General features: G+C 43.7%; 1 protein-coding gene across 1 annotated transcript in view; it reads left to right on the forward strand.

Moving 5' to 3' along the window:
* Positions 1 to 15,037, forward strand: part of LOC145347031 (peroxidasin homolog) — a 403,231-nt gene that overhangs the window by 256,711 nt on the left and 131,483 nt on the right. Inside the window, exons 9-10 of the mRNA XM_080194932.1 lie at positions 3,647 to 3,816; positions 7,972 to 8,244. Of these exons, the coding sequence (XP_080051058.1) occupies positions 3,647 to 3,816; positions 7,972 to 8,244 (443 nt within the window). The remainder of the gene's footprint in view (positions 1 to 3,646; positions 3,817 to 7,971; positions 8,245 to 15,037) is intronic.

The following is a 15,037-nucleotide window of genomic DNA, read 5'->3' on the forward strand; positions in this document are numbered from 1 at the left end:
TGAAGAAGACTTTGCTGGGGATGGAAAGGAGTGTACTTCCTCACCAGTTGTGGATGCTGTGTGTGTGTGTGTGTGTGTGTGCGTGTGTAGGGTGCTTGGTGCGGTTTTGATCTCCTTTTCTGAGGAACAATGCTCTTGCTCTTGAGGGATTGCAGCAAAGGTTTACCAGGCTGATTCTGGGGATGGCAGGACTGATGTATGAGAAAAGATTGACTAGTTTAGGATTGTTTTCACTGGAGTTCAGATGAATGAGAGGTGGGGGGCGGTGGATCTCAGAGACTTATAAAATTCTAACAGGACTAGACAGGATAGATGGAGGGAGGATATTCTCAATGGTGGGGAGTCTAGAGCCAGGGGTCACAGCCTGAGGATTCAGAGTGGACCATTTAGAATGGAGGTGAGGACATATTTTTTCACTTAAGGAGAGATGAGCCCATGGAATTCATTATTACAGGAAGTAGTTGATGCCAAAACTTTGAATGTATTCAAGAGGTGGCTGGATATAGCATTTGGGGCGAATGGAATCAAAGGTTCTGGGGAAAAAAGCAAGATTAGGCTATTGAGTTGGATGATCATCTGTGATCATAATGAATGGTGGAGCAGGATCGAAGGGCCAAATGACCTCCTTTTGCTCTTATCTTCTATGTTTCTAAATTGATTTCACACTGTCAAGAATTTACAGCAGGATCTTCTGCTGATGCCTGCCATGAAGCTTATTTGCATCCCATTAATGGGATACTGAAGAAGGACCAACCCCTCACGTCAGATTCGATGTGGTGCTGGTGGACAAATATTCAGGCACAAAGCATATTCAGAACAAAATGATGTGTAGGTGTCACAATTCACCTGAAGGATGCCTGGGGCTGACTCTGGGCTTTCGGACCCTGGAACTTGGAACACGACAGCATGAGTCGGGGGATCATCTGCAGGTGGAACTTCCAGATTCAGTATCCTTGCAGAGGTCCATCTTCCAATTTCAGAGTGCTCCTGCAAATCCATCTTTGTTCTCAGGTGATCTACCTCCTTTCTTCAATTGTGGGTTTGTGATGTTGGACACCTTTTCTAAATGGTGTCTGAAATGATTGCCCCATCAGGCGTGCCTCGCCACAGAATAAGGTGCATGATAAATAGACTATTGCCCCTACCGCAGGATTTAGCTCCAAATTGGGAGAATTCCGGCCTTCATTTTCTCAAATCTTAGGAATGAGATTACAAAACAGCCTGGCAGCCATGTTCACATCTGCTTTTGATAACTTTGCCTTGCAGAGAGTCAATTCCAGAGGTATTTGCCACTTTTTTATGGCTTTGATGGCTGCACGCACTTATGCTGCAACGAATGGACTGATGCCAATACCAACAGTGTCTGTTGGATTAGCTGGATTAGGTCTGGCTGATTAAGAACCACTTCAAAGTGCTAAATCCATCTTACAGCTTGCTCTCTCTCTCTCTTGCTCTCTGCTGTTATCACATTTCCATGTTTGTCCTTGACTGGCATAGTGTGATTAATGTTTTGTCCACAGAGTCATTTTGTGATCTTGTATACTGTATTCAGTTCTCCTCTTTCTGCTACCTGTTCTGCCTCTCTCACCAATTTTTCAACCATCATCCCAGTACAGTAGAAAAGCCAGGCAACATGTTTTAATGCCTATTGTCCAGTGGCTCTGACATCAGTGCTTCAAAAGGTTAGTCATTGTACAAATCAATTCCTGCCTACCAGACTGCCTGGGTCCACCACCACAGTTCGCTTATCACTGCAACAGGTCCACAGTAGACACCGTCTCCCTGAAACACTGGGATAACAGAGACACTTGTGTCAAACCCCTATTCATAGACAAGAGCTCAGTCTTTAAAACCATTATTCCTACGAGACTCATCCCCAAACTTCATGACATGGGGCTCCTAGATCCCAGACTTCTGAACCCACAGGCCACAATCAGTAATGATAAGCAATAACACCTTCTCCATGATCATCTTCAACACTGGTGCCCCATAAGGCTGTATCCTTACCCTCTTTCTATACTCCTTATACGCTTTGGACTGCATAGGCAAATCCCCATCCAACTCGATTTTTAAGTTTGCTGATGACACTACTGCTGTGGGTCGGATCTCAAACAATGACAAGACACAGTTCAGGAAAGAGGTAAGGAATCTGGTAAACTGGTGCAACAACAATATTCTCTCCCTCAATGCCAACAAAATGAAGGAGACAGTCATTGACTTCAGGAAGTGTAGTGGAGAATATGCCCCTGTCTACATCAATGGGGACGAAGTAGAAATTGTCAAGAGCTTCAAGATTTTAGGTGTTCAGTTCACCAACAACCTGTCCTATCCCTCCATGTGGATGCTATAGTTAAGAAAGCCCACCAAGACCTCTACTTCCTCAGGAAGCATAGGAAATTTGGCAATTTACAACTGTCACCAACTTTTATAGATGCACCATAGAAAGCATTCTTTCTGGTTGCTTTACAGCTTGGTATGGCTCCTGCTCTGTCCAAGACTACAAGAAACTACAAAGGGTTGTGAACATAACCCAATCCATCACTCAATCCATCCTTTCATTCATTGAAACTGTCTACACTTCCCACTACCTCAGAGAAGCAGCTAACTCATAATCAAGGACCACCGCCACCACCACCACCCGCGCCCCCACCACCTCCCCCCCCAACTTATTCAGAAACAGCTTCTTCCCTGCTGCCATCAGACTTTTGAATGGACCTTCGTTGCATTAAGTTGATCTTTCTCTACACCCTAGCTATGACTGTAACATTACATTCTGCATTCTCTCCTTTCCTTCCCTATGAACGGTATGCTTTGTCTGTATTGTGCACAGAAACAATACTTTTCACTCTATATTAATACATGTGACAATAATAAATCAAATCAAAGGCCCTTTGTCTCTTCTGGCACTCTTCTTCTTTGTTTTTGGCCTTACATTGTTCTTCAGCCTGCTCAGGCAGCTTGGGCGACTTAGCGTTTTTTCTTTTGTTGTCTTCTTCCTTCAATCTTTCTTCACATCTGTTGTTAACCACTTCTTCTCCCTCTTGTGGCTGAATCTAGTGACGTTCTTAACTACTTCAGTATATGCATTTTTGTTGTTATCCCACTTCTTTTCAACTGTGCCTTGATCTTTTTCATCTGCATTTGCCATTACGGCCACATGATTCCTGAGCTTAATGACCTCAGAAGATCTCAACTTGACAATACCAAATTGTTGCCATTGATGTTTGGTATGGGTGGCCCACAACTTCAGTTTGACCTAAGTTATCACCAGGTAGTGGTAACTATTGACATCTGCGACATGATGGACTTTGACATCCTGTAGAGTCCTCCTCAGAACACGAGAGGCTTGACCTTTCAGATGTATCTATTCCAGTTTGCGCCCCCTGAACTTTTACACCAAGGTGTGTCTTGATCCTGACTTATTTTCTCACCTTGTCTATTTCCACTGAAGCTACATGGGGAATGTGCCAGCACAGTCAGATTTTTGGTTCAAATGTATTTACAATGTTCCCCTACACAACAACAAGGAAAATGCCTTCTTTTGCTATTTTGTTTTACCCAAAATTAAGCAGCAGAGCCAACAAAGCAGTTATCTGTTTACTTAGTCTGAGACATGTTCACTGTTTATATCTCTGTTTCGTTCTAGCAATGAATTACACATGAAAAATGACATTCGTCGGAATTTACTAGATGATGGCACCTTGATGATCCAGAATGCGCAGGAGTCTGACCAGGGAACATACCAGTGCATGGCGAAAAATGTAGTGGGGGAGGCAACAACTCAAGGCGTTGTACTCCGATATTTTGGTACTCCAAGTAAGAAATCATCCATGTTATTTCTTTCCTGTTTGGTTGATGCCTTTTGTCCTCAGTTATATTCTCACAGCAACTTTAACTTGAATTCTGAAAAAAAGACCTGTAAACTTTTTTGTATCATGTTATAGGATCATTGAAGTTATTGAAACACATTCGCCAAAATCTTGCTGCTGTTCATGCCGGAGGGGTCTTATGGTCCCGCCGATGCTGCACCCCCCCACTGTGCATCCCCCAGCAGTGAGGGGTGCATTCAATGGAAACCCCACTGACAGCAGCAGGACCGTAAGGTCCCGCCACTAGCAAGCAGTGCACCTCCTTTTGCCACTGCTAAATATGCTGTGGAGAGCAGGAATAATCCCACTCGTAGGATCCTGAGGTGGCTCCATGGAGTGCACGTTGGAAGGATACTTCGCATTGTCAGAAAGACCAAAACACAATTTAAAAATAAGGGCCGGAGTCCTCCAACCTCGCTCAAAGTTGGAATGATCCAGTCCCACTGCTGTGAACAGAGATTTGGCTGAGCACATCTCCATTCTTGATGGTAGCGGGGAATGTGAGATGGGAGAATTCCAGTCATGGAGTCTCCCATTTAAGACAGAGATGAAGCAATGTTTTCCTGGCAAAAGTTCAAGTGTGTGGAACTGCCTTCCTCAGACAGCGGTAGATGCAGGGCCATTGAATATTTTTTAAGGCAGCGGTAGATAGATTCTTGACTTTCAAGCGAATGGAAGATTATTGGAAGTTAACAAGATAGGCAAGTAGACATTGAAGTCACAATCAGATCAGCTTTGATTTTGTTGAATGGTGGAGCAGGTTTGAGGGGCTGAATGGAGTACTGCTTCTAATTCATATCTTCATATATATGTATGCATTGATTTCTGCTCTTTAAGGAAAGGTTTTGAGCTTAAGTTAATGTTATGTTTCAAAATAATATGACTTTGCACTGATTTTAAAATAAATCCATAGTATACAGCATTTGAAGACAAGTCACAGAATTACCTCTTTATTTTTGAAAAATGATTTTTAAAATGCTTTCAACAAACTGGAAATTCGGTACTTTAATAAATTGGACAGTAACCCACTTTAAAAGCAAAGCCATCTTTCATTGTGAAGGTGAAAAAGCAAACATGAGCCCCTCTGAAAAAGAAATATGAGAAGAGACATTTCAAAGGAAATTTACAGATATCAAAACCCAATACTAACTAAGGAACAAATGAAAAGTGCAAAGTGTTGAATTTTAATCAACTATAAAGACAATAATAATTGCTTACCAGTTTGATACACCCAACCAACACTTAAACCCTCCCAGGGCAGCTGAAATAACCCCATCCCCTGTTATTTTCTATTATCTTGAAATGTGCCAAAGGTTTCTGAGTTTAAAGATCAAAATTTGATTGTTTGACAACAATGGACCTGATTTTATCACTGCGTTGCGCCCGTTTTCAGGCACAAAAACGTGGTAAAGTCGGATGACAGGCCATTATCACAATCCGCGCCGTATCCGCACAGATTGCCATTTTACCAAAACCCAGGAATGGTAGCAAACCGCTATGCGCCCAAAATGGGTGCAACATTTGCATGCATTTAAATTGAATTAATAAGCTGCCCGCCCAACTCTATCAGCATTTCCCCCTTTACCACCGTGTTCACCAATCTGGAACAGCGCCACAATGGACGTGCTGAATAAAAGTCTGAATCGGGCGCTCCAGCTGCTGAAGAGCATGTTCAGAGCCTCCGTTGGCTCTCTGACTCATATCAGTGGTGGGGGGAGGAGGGAGGCAGGTGAGGTCATTCTCTGGCTGGGGGGGATGGGAGGAGGTGGTCAGATGTATCTCTGGCGGGGCAGGGGAGAGGGCCAATCATTGGGTGGTGGGGAGGGAGGAGGAGGAAGGCCAGATGCTCCTCTGGAGGGGGATGGGGTTAGTGAAATCAGTGAGACTAGATTGTTGTCTGGGGGGGAGGTGGGGAGTGAGGCCAGATCATTCTCGGGGTGGGGGGGTAGTGAAGTTAGATCATTGTCTGGGCGGGGGGGGGGGGGGGAGGTGGTGAGTGAGGCCAGACCATTCTCTGGGGGTGAGGGGGAGTAGTGAGGCTAGATTGTTGTTGTGGGGGTGGAAGGAGGCCCAATCCTCACTGGTGGTAGGAGAGGGGGGGCAGGCAGACGGATCTCTGGTGGGGAGGCAGGGGGGTTCACTGCCATTCTGCGGGTGATTGGGGCGGGGGGGGTGCAGAGGTGGCGATAGGTCTGGATAGGGGGAGTGATGGATAAGGGGGACAGTGATATGTGTGTGGGTAGTGGGGGGGGGGTTGGATAAGGGGGACAGTGATGTGTGTGGGTCGTGGGGGTTTGGATAAGGGGGACAGTGATGTGCGTGGGTAGCGGGCGTTTGGATAAGGGGGACAGTGATGTGCATGGGTAGCGGGATGCATGGATAAGGGGACAGTGATGTGTATGGGTAGTGAGGGGGTGGATAAGGGGGAAGTGATGTATGTAGGTAGGCGGGGTGGTGGATAAGAGGGTCAGTGATGTGTGTGGGTAATGGGGAGTTGTGGATAAGGGGGATAGTGATGTGTGTGGGGACCATCGCTCCCGAGCCACTTTCTCCAGTTCGGGAGCGAACTGACACAGGGGCGCTGTTTCAAACTTTTTTTCCAACTGCACATGTGCTGTTCAGTGCTCTGATTGTTTCAGCTGCACTAAGCCCTGCCCACAGCATGAATCGGACTGGAGATAGCTGAGTGCGTATGGGGGCGCCTGAAAGCAGATTTCTAAATCGGGTCTGCATTATACCCAGATTCAGCACCTAGAATGAAAATGCTAAAATTGGCCCAATGACTGCAAGACATGTTAATCAAATTCCTTTTTGGAAATATACTGACAGGAAGTTTAAGGATTTGTTTTGCCAGGCGAGTCTGTCTTGAGAACAGCCCTAACTCTACAGTATAAAAATTCAATAAAGAGACAGTGACTGTCCATCAGAAAAACTTCAAGAGAAACCCACTGATTTCTGGCAGATAGATCATGAAAAGGAAGAAAATTGTGTTTGCAAAGTTCAGTTCCCTGGACTCCAATTCAACTCCACGATTTTAAAGGGAACCAGCTAACTTCAAACAGATTGGAGAAAATCCAGTTTCTACCTGGAACTGCTTCTAGTAACCTTCCACAGGATGATAAGATAGCACTCAATTCAAATCCTTGAGGCAGCACTCTTGGCTGGAAACTAAAGAAAGTGTTGTATTCTTTGGAGCTCTTCCAGAACTTCTATCTAACTGATGCTGGAGCTGGTGCTGGAGCAATGCACCCTGAAGAACGTTCAATTCCAAATCAATCCAATATAAGAAAATGGATTGTTATTAGTGCAGGTACACATACATGTATATAGTTGGGCCTCACTGAGAAGATAAAAGTCCAACTCTGACAAGTGAATCCTAAGTACAATGGCAGAGTCTTGAGCCTATGCTTTACGTGCACGAGATCAGTGGATGGGTCTCAAAATCTGGTGAAAACCAGAAATCACAAATCTCGCTGACAAGATCGCAATTTCTGGTTTTTCCCGCCCCTCATCAGTGACCCAGTTAGGTTCATGCCCATAATGGACCAGGACCTGATTTTAACACATTTTCACCTGTTTATCCACTCCCATTGCCAAATTATTCCCCTCTTGCCAAATTCTCATACCTTGCCGATGTGACATCACATTGGCGAGGTTCTTGACCGGTTTACCCCAATGTATTACCCCCTTATTGAGGAGCACCCCCTGGGGTGCAGAGATCAGTATAGCCCCTAGGGAAGAAGGCCATGGTTGGACAGTGCCCTGGCAATGCCAACTGATGGTTGATGCCAGCAATGATTGTGTGGGGTTGGGGAAGGATGCAGGAGAAATATTTGTGTTCCTATCAGGGCGCCGGATCTCAAGAGACCATGTTCCCAACTTGAAGAATCCCCATCTCACCATAGTGAGACTGTAAACAATGCCCACTCTTTTTCCAAAGTGGCTCAAAAGCTGGAGAGAAATCTGATCTGGGAAGTTAGAATGCCAGTTTTCTTGCCAGAGTTGACACTTTGTATTTTTATGTACTAATGTCAATTAAATGTTAATTGAAGTATAGAATATTTAAAATGGCTATGTAATTTGCCACAATTTTCTGCCGCAGCCAAGCCCAGTTTTGTGATTCAGCCGCGGAATACTGAAGTTCTAGTTGGATCAAGTATCACTCTGGAATGCAGTGCCATTGGACACCCCCAGCCTCGAGTTACATGGACTAAAGGAAATGGGGAACTGCTCCCTACCCACTCCAGATATACCACCACTCCCTCTGGAGGCCTCTTTATCCGGAATGTTTCCCTCCAGGATCATGGCCAGTTCATTTGTCATGCCAGTAATAATCAAGATTCCATCCAATCGTCAGCATCCATCATTGTACAAGGTAAGTCTGATTTTGCTGTTGTTTAATGATGATTCTGGGCTCACAAAAGAGCGTTGCAATTTGAATAATTTGTGCTGATTTATCCTTATAGTAAAAAGAAGTTTACTTACTCTGTTTTCCAAAATTGGGTAATGGAGAACAGGGAAGTCAAGACCTAACATGCTTTTCCAACCCCATCTGCTCTTTAATGCACTGAGAGAGTAGGTGTGTCAGCCAATGTGAATGATGGCAGAGGGCCCAATGACTTGCCTCACGCTCCTGCTAGCCATGCCCACCACAGGGATTAAAGGCCCTCATTGATCATTTTGCCGGTTTCTGCCAGGAACCCACCCTGTGTGGAATGAGCCCTGAGCCAGGAAGGCAGAACAGTTCTGAGCCAAGTTTGAAACAATAGGCAGAATTTCCATTTCAGACCTTCTCTGGTGGAAGGAGTGCCATTTTCACCCACCATGGCATTAAAGGGTTTTGTGGAACTTCAGCCTTGATGATTTCATTACAACTAATATGATTAGCTAATGCTATTTCAGAGATAATAATAAATGTTCAAAACAGTATGAATCCTGCACACTGTCAACTAATGAAGTTATATGCTTGGAGATTAGCTCACATGATAACTGACATTTAATTAATGTATAACAATAGAAGCATATTCATTGCTGTCTCAACTAAAGGATGCCTGGCTACTATGTACATACAGTTCAGATCCTTCCATGGGATCGCTTTGATGATATGATTTAAGATAGTATTATTCTACCTTTGATGCTAATTAGTTATTACTCTCTCTCCAATTAATGAAAGATATAAAAACTATGACCGCTCAAGGTTTGGAAGTTTTGTGGTCCTATCAATGTTTGGATGTGTTGAGTTTTATTAGCAGTCGCTGTGTCACACCAAGGGTCTTGTGGGTGGGGGAGTGAGCAAGGCTTAGGGCTTCCAGTCCACTCTTGCCCTAATTAATGACCACCTTAGGGCTGCTTGCCACCTGGCCTCAATTTCAACACTGGTGGGAGAGGTTCAGGGCCAGAGGGAAGCTTAGCAGGTCAGTCTGCTCAGGCTTAGGGCAGGAACAGAACAGTGCCCCTCAACAGGCCATTGTGTCCAAGGGAGTATTGGATTTTATTTCCTTAAGTTTCTTCAATAACTTTTCACTGCTGACACTAATCACCCAGGTTCCTGACATCTTAGTCGCTCAGTTACCCTCCGTGACTAATGTATAACTTGTGTCTCCTGTGTCTGGCTCTGAGAGACAAACATTGACTTTAGTTATTCATCTTTTTTACAAACCTGTAGACACTCTTGCAATCAGTTTTTATATTCCTGGCTAGATTTACTCTTCTAGTTGTTTTTTAATCTTTTTTCCAATGTTTTATTGCTTTCTGAAACACTCTTATTGCAATTGTTCTTTTGCTGCATTATATGTCTTTTTCAATCTAATACTCCCCTCAACTTCCTTTGTAAGGCACGGATGGATCTTTCCTGCTGCGTTTGTTTTTCTGTGGAATGTATTTGAGTGAAATATTTGGAATACTTCCTCTAAAGATTTCCCACTGTTTATTTATTGCTATCACTTAAATCTCTTTTTTTCCCCCAAAAGTGTCTGAATAACTGAAAAAAAATTGCCTTAAGGTCTAAGATGTTTTCATGAAATTTAATGTTTAATTTTACTGAATTTCACTCATTTTAATGTTACTGAATCCATGTATGAGATATCTGTATGGGGATCATCTACAGCATGTTGAGGGAAAAGGCTGCTCTCCGCTCGCTGTAAAGCTAATTATTAACTCTTCTGATACATTTACAAAATAATTGAGACTCTGAGGCCAAACTGTCGTCATCTGTTACTGTAGATACACATGATTCATTTTATCTGCTCAATTGGCTAAGTGATGATTAAAATGGTAAGCCAACACTTCAAGCAGATCAGGTAGCACCCTTGGAGAGAGAAAGATAAGAGTTAACATTTCAGGTCGCTCACAGATGCTGCCTAATCTGCTGAGGATGGTTTCAGTATTTTGTTTTGCATCAGAACAATAGCAACTTTAAAATAAAACCCTACTACTGTAAATCAAGTTCTAATGGCCACTTGTTCTCATGAGAATATTCCTCTCTCCAGTATGCAGCCAACACAAACAAGTGCTGCAGTGATGGAAATGCACATAGAAGTTGCCTTATCTGGTGCATTAAGCAGTGGACTCAGAAGGCATGGGATGAAGGAATGAGGTGGGGGCAGGAAAGAAGTTTGTCCACCATAAATTTCAGACCAGAAGCACAGGAGACAAAACTAAAGATTCCAAATACTGATGTATGTGTAAAGAGGATACCCTTGGCAGGAATGAGCAATTTAATGGATAACAACAGGCGAAAATGAACCAATTGACAACATATCCTGGAAACCAACGGAAATTCCTGGATAGAATTAAATACATGTTAAGCAAGACTGTTAGTTCACCTCCCTCTCAGCTTTGCAGCCTAGTCACTGTTCTGTATTATTATCCTATAAGTAGGCGGGAAGAGGGTGGGGGAGGGTGGTAGACTGGAGATGATTGCAATTGACACATTGACATTGCAAGTGATCACACTTTTTAGTTTATTATTGAATTTTTTATCCTTATGAGTCCCAGATGTGCAAAAATTGTTTTAGTTACACAACTAAACAAACAAAGAGCAAAACACAGTAATGCAGCACAAATCTGTCAGCTCACTCCGAGCACAGAGAATTACAAGGGACGTCAATTCATAAAGGACCTGGTATTGTATTCCGCAAAATAACTGAGCTAGTTGGCAAACGAAGCACTGAAGTCATTTCTTTCTGTGGTTTGCAGTTAAGTGCCAAAACTAGCTTATAATACTTGGCCTTAATCTAAGTAACAAAGCAGCCAATAACCCAAGTGACAATGCTTGGTGCCAAATGAACATTCCACCACCCTACATGGGACATGCAAAACCCAAAGCGAGTAATCATTTTTTTCACATTGTTCCCAGCTGATCTCCAGGTCATTGTGTAGCAGGGGAATGTTATCCTAACAGGGCGGCACAGTGGTTAGCACTACTGCCTTACAGTGCCAGAGGCCCGTGTTCAATTCCGCCCTTGCTTGACTGTCTGTGTGGAGTTTGTAGGTTCTCCCTACTTCTGCGTGGGTTGACTCTGGGTGCTCCGGTTTCCTCCCACAGTCTTAAAATGTGCAGATTAGGCTGGTTGGTCATGCTGAATACCCCCTTAGTGACCCAAGATGTGTAGATTAGGGGGATTAGCAGGGTAAGTACATGGGGTTACAAGGATAGGGCCTGGTTACGATGCTTTGAGGGAAGATCGATGCAGACTCAATCGTCCAAATGGCCTCTTTCTGCATTGCAGGTATTCTATGAAATGTAGAAAGCCTTATATCTGGAATAAATGTGTAAATTTAGTAGCTAGCCTTATCTTTTATTTTACTGACCTTTTAGGGAGAGTGATCCAAGTATAACAACAATATAATAATATATTATCATAGCAGCTTTGAATTAAGGGGGAGTGAAGGTGTTGAGAAATGTGATGGAGAGATAAAGTCTTGTGTCATCAGTGTAGATGATTAGGCTGACTCCATATTCATGGCTGATGTCAGTAAGGGGCAATATGTAGATGAGGAAATGAAATGAACCAAGGTGACAATACAAGGGACAGAAAATAAGGCAATCCTAAGGGGATTTTTTATTCATTCCATGGGATGTGGGCATTGCTGGTTAGTCAGCATTTATTGCCCATCCCTGGATGCCCTTGAGGAGAGGTGGTGATGAGCTGCCTTCTTGAAATGTAGTGTCCATGTGCTATGGGTTGACACACAATGCCATTAGGGAGGAAATTCTAGGATTTGAACCCAGCAACTACAAAGGAATGGTGATATATTTCCAGGTCATGATGATGAGTGGCTTGGAAGGGATCTTGTAGGTGGTGGTGTTCCCACATTTCAGCTGCCCTTGTCCTTCTAGATGGAAGTGGCTGGGGTTTGAAAAGTGCCATCTAAGGACCTTTGGTGATTGGCTGCAATGTGTTTTGTAGATAGTATACACTGCTGCAACTGAGTGTCGGTGGTGGAAAGATTGGATGTGGTGTTAATCAAACGGGCTGCTTTGTCCTGGATGGCGCAATGGTTATAACTGGATGTCTACATATGGAACCAAGTGACTGAACTACAAGACATCTGAAGCAAAAACAGAAAATGTTGAAAAATCTCAGAAGGTCTGAAACATCTGTAGAGAGAGAATAGAGCTAGCAAGTTATCTCCAGTCTGGATGACCTTTTGTCCGTACTGAGGTACTGGAGCCCTAATTGACAGTATTGACAGTTACAGGGAACTGAGGATCACAAACATGATGAATGCACCATGATTATAATTACAGGGAATGTTTAACATTGCATTAGAGCTGTTTCTGCGTTGTGAAAAAGGCAAACACCTGATTGAAGTGATTCAAAGAAAGGAAAAGCCTGATTGAGGGATTCAAGCAAGGGATTGTTGGAAAGCGAGAGAGATGAGGGCTGGAATTCTGTGTCTGTTCACGCCCTGCTGCTGTTACCAAATCCCTGTTCAGCAGCAGGGCCAGATAATCCTGCTAGCGTGAACAGCTGCTGAATCCTGCTCAAGGACATTGAAGGCAGCATTTTGAAGGACCTTGAAAAGGATAAGGAGGCTAGATATAGGGTAAAAGCAATAATCAATGAGGACAAATGTGTAGAAAGTAGTTTCTTTGAGCAGGGACTTTGGAAGCACTTGCAAAAGGGGAGATACTGCCTGTAGAGAGAGAATACTTGGTAGTCACACATGAGGGCCAGGGTACGATCATAGAACATAAATCGTAGAACCCTACAGTGCAGAAAGAGGCCATTCAGTCTATCGAGTCTGCACCGAACACAATCCCACCCAGGCCCTACCCCCATATCCCTACATATTATACCCACTAATCCCTCTAACCTATGCATCCCTGGACACTAAGGGGCAATTTCTTAACATGGCCAATCAACCTAACCTGCACATCTTTGGACTGTGGGAGGAAACCGGAGTACCCAGAGGAAACCCACGCAGACACAGGGAGAACATGCAAACTCCACACAGACAGTGACCCAAGCCAGGAATCAAACCCAGGACCCTGGAGCTGTGAAGTAGCAGTGCTAACACTGTGCTACCTTGCCACCGATATCAGGTAAAACCTGATTATTTTGTAAATTTCCATTGGTCATTGCCTTAAAAGTCTCTCCATGCTGCCTGAGGAGCAGAAATAGCAGCAGGAATAAATACATTTTTCCTTTCTTTGTGTTTGTTTTTACAATAGTGTTATATTTCACAAAATAAGTGATTTCGCTGCATCCTACACACGTCAAAAATTGTGCACAGGGAATTTATAGGAACATAGGAGCAGGAGTTGGCCATTCAACCCTTAGAGCCTGCTCTGCCATTTATTAAGATTATGGCTGATATGACTGTGATCTTAGCTGCAGTTTTCTGTCTGCTCTGAGAACTGTTGACCTTATCTGTCTAATAAATAGCCTTGGGTAAATTCAATGATCCAGCCTCCACTGCAAAGAGGGGAGAGATTTCCGCACGCAAATGACCCTCTGAGAGAAAATAATTCTTCTCATCCCTGTCTTAAAAGGGAAAATTTTATTCTTATGTGGGTCTCCTTATTTCTAAATGCACCCACAAGAGGAAACGTGTTCCCTGGATTCACTCTATCAAATCCCTACAGATTTTGTGTTTTTAAAAAGCTCACCATTCGCTTTTCCAAACTCTAGTCAGTATAGGCCCAACCTATTCAACCTTTCTTCACAAGATGAATTAAGGGGGAGTGAAGGTGTTGAGAAAGGTGATGGAGAGATAGAGCCTTGTGTCATCAATGTACTTCAACCCAGTAAATGAATAAAGTGAACCTTCTCTGAATGGCTTCTAACCCAATTACAGGTACAGTGGGACAAAACCGTCAAACATAGCACCAGGTCCTTGCCGGATTTCAGATCTTTCCATTTTTAAGGTTGGACAGTTAGGCCGAGTCAGATCATGTGATTGGATCTGTCTCCCATATTACTGTAGATGGGTGAAGCATCAAGCTGCTGAGACCTTCCAGTGGCCAATTAATGACCTCATTCCACAATGGCTATGATTTGACTTGCAGCAGGGGAAAGCTGAGGGCAAGATAGGTGGCCTGGCAGCTTTCACTGCATAGGTGCTGTTGGGCAGGAAGGGCAAGTAACTGCTTTGGGTCCCTGAGCCCACTGGATATGACAAGCTGACCAGTAATTTTGCCTGTCACACAAACGCTATGCTGACAAGCCTGTCTGCCACTGAATTAATACCAACAATGGTAGAATGAGGCTCTAAAGTCATCATTAATTGACCGCTAAAAGGACTCAGTAGATGGTGGAGTGGAGAGTTTGATCATGAGCCTTCCAGCCCAGAACTTAATTCCAGTGGAATGAAGAAGGCAATGGGCTCCCAGTCTGCCACCATCCAACGTAATTACATACTCTTCCCGCCTCCAAGCTCTCCTTTCCTTTCTCAGAAGGCTAAGGAAATTTGGCATGTCTGCTACATCTCACACCAATTTTTATAGATGCACCATAAAAAAGTATCCTTTCTGGATATATCTCCTGCTCTGATCAAGACCGCAGGAAACTATAAAGGATTGTGAACGTAGCCTAGTTGATTTTGAGTGAAGTTGCTTGTGATGTTGGATGCTACTAGCTTGTGACGTTTGGTGTCTTTCTTGTACGTGGCAGAGCCAGAGATCCAACCTTAAATCCAGTAGAGATACTTGAGAACAAAAA

This window comes from Carcharhinus amblyrhynchos, chromosome 8 (assembly GCF_965287045.1).
Source record: "Carcharhinus amblyrhynchos chromosome 8, sCarAmb.v2.hapA, whole genome shotgun sequence".
NCBI lineage: Eukaryota > Metazoa > Chordata > Chondrichthyes > Carcharhiniformes > Carcharhinidae > Carcharhinus > Carcharhinus amblyrhynchos.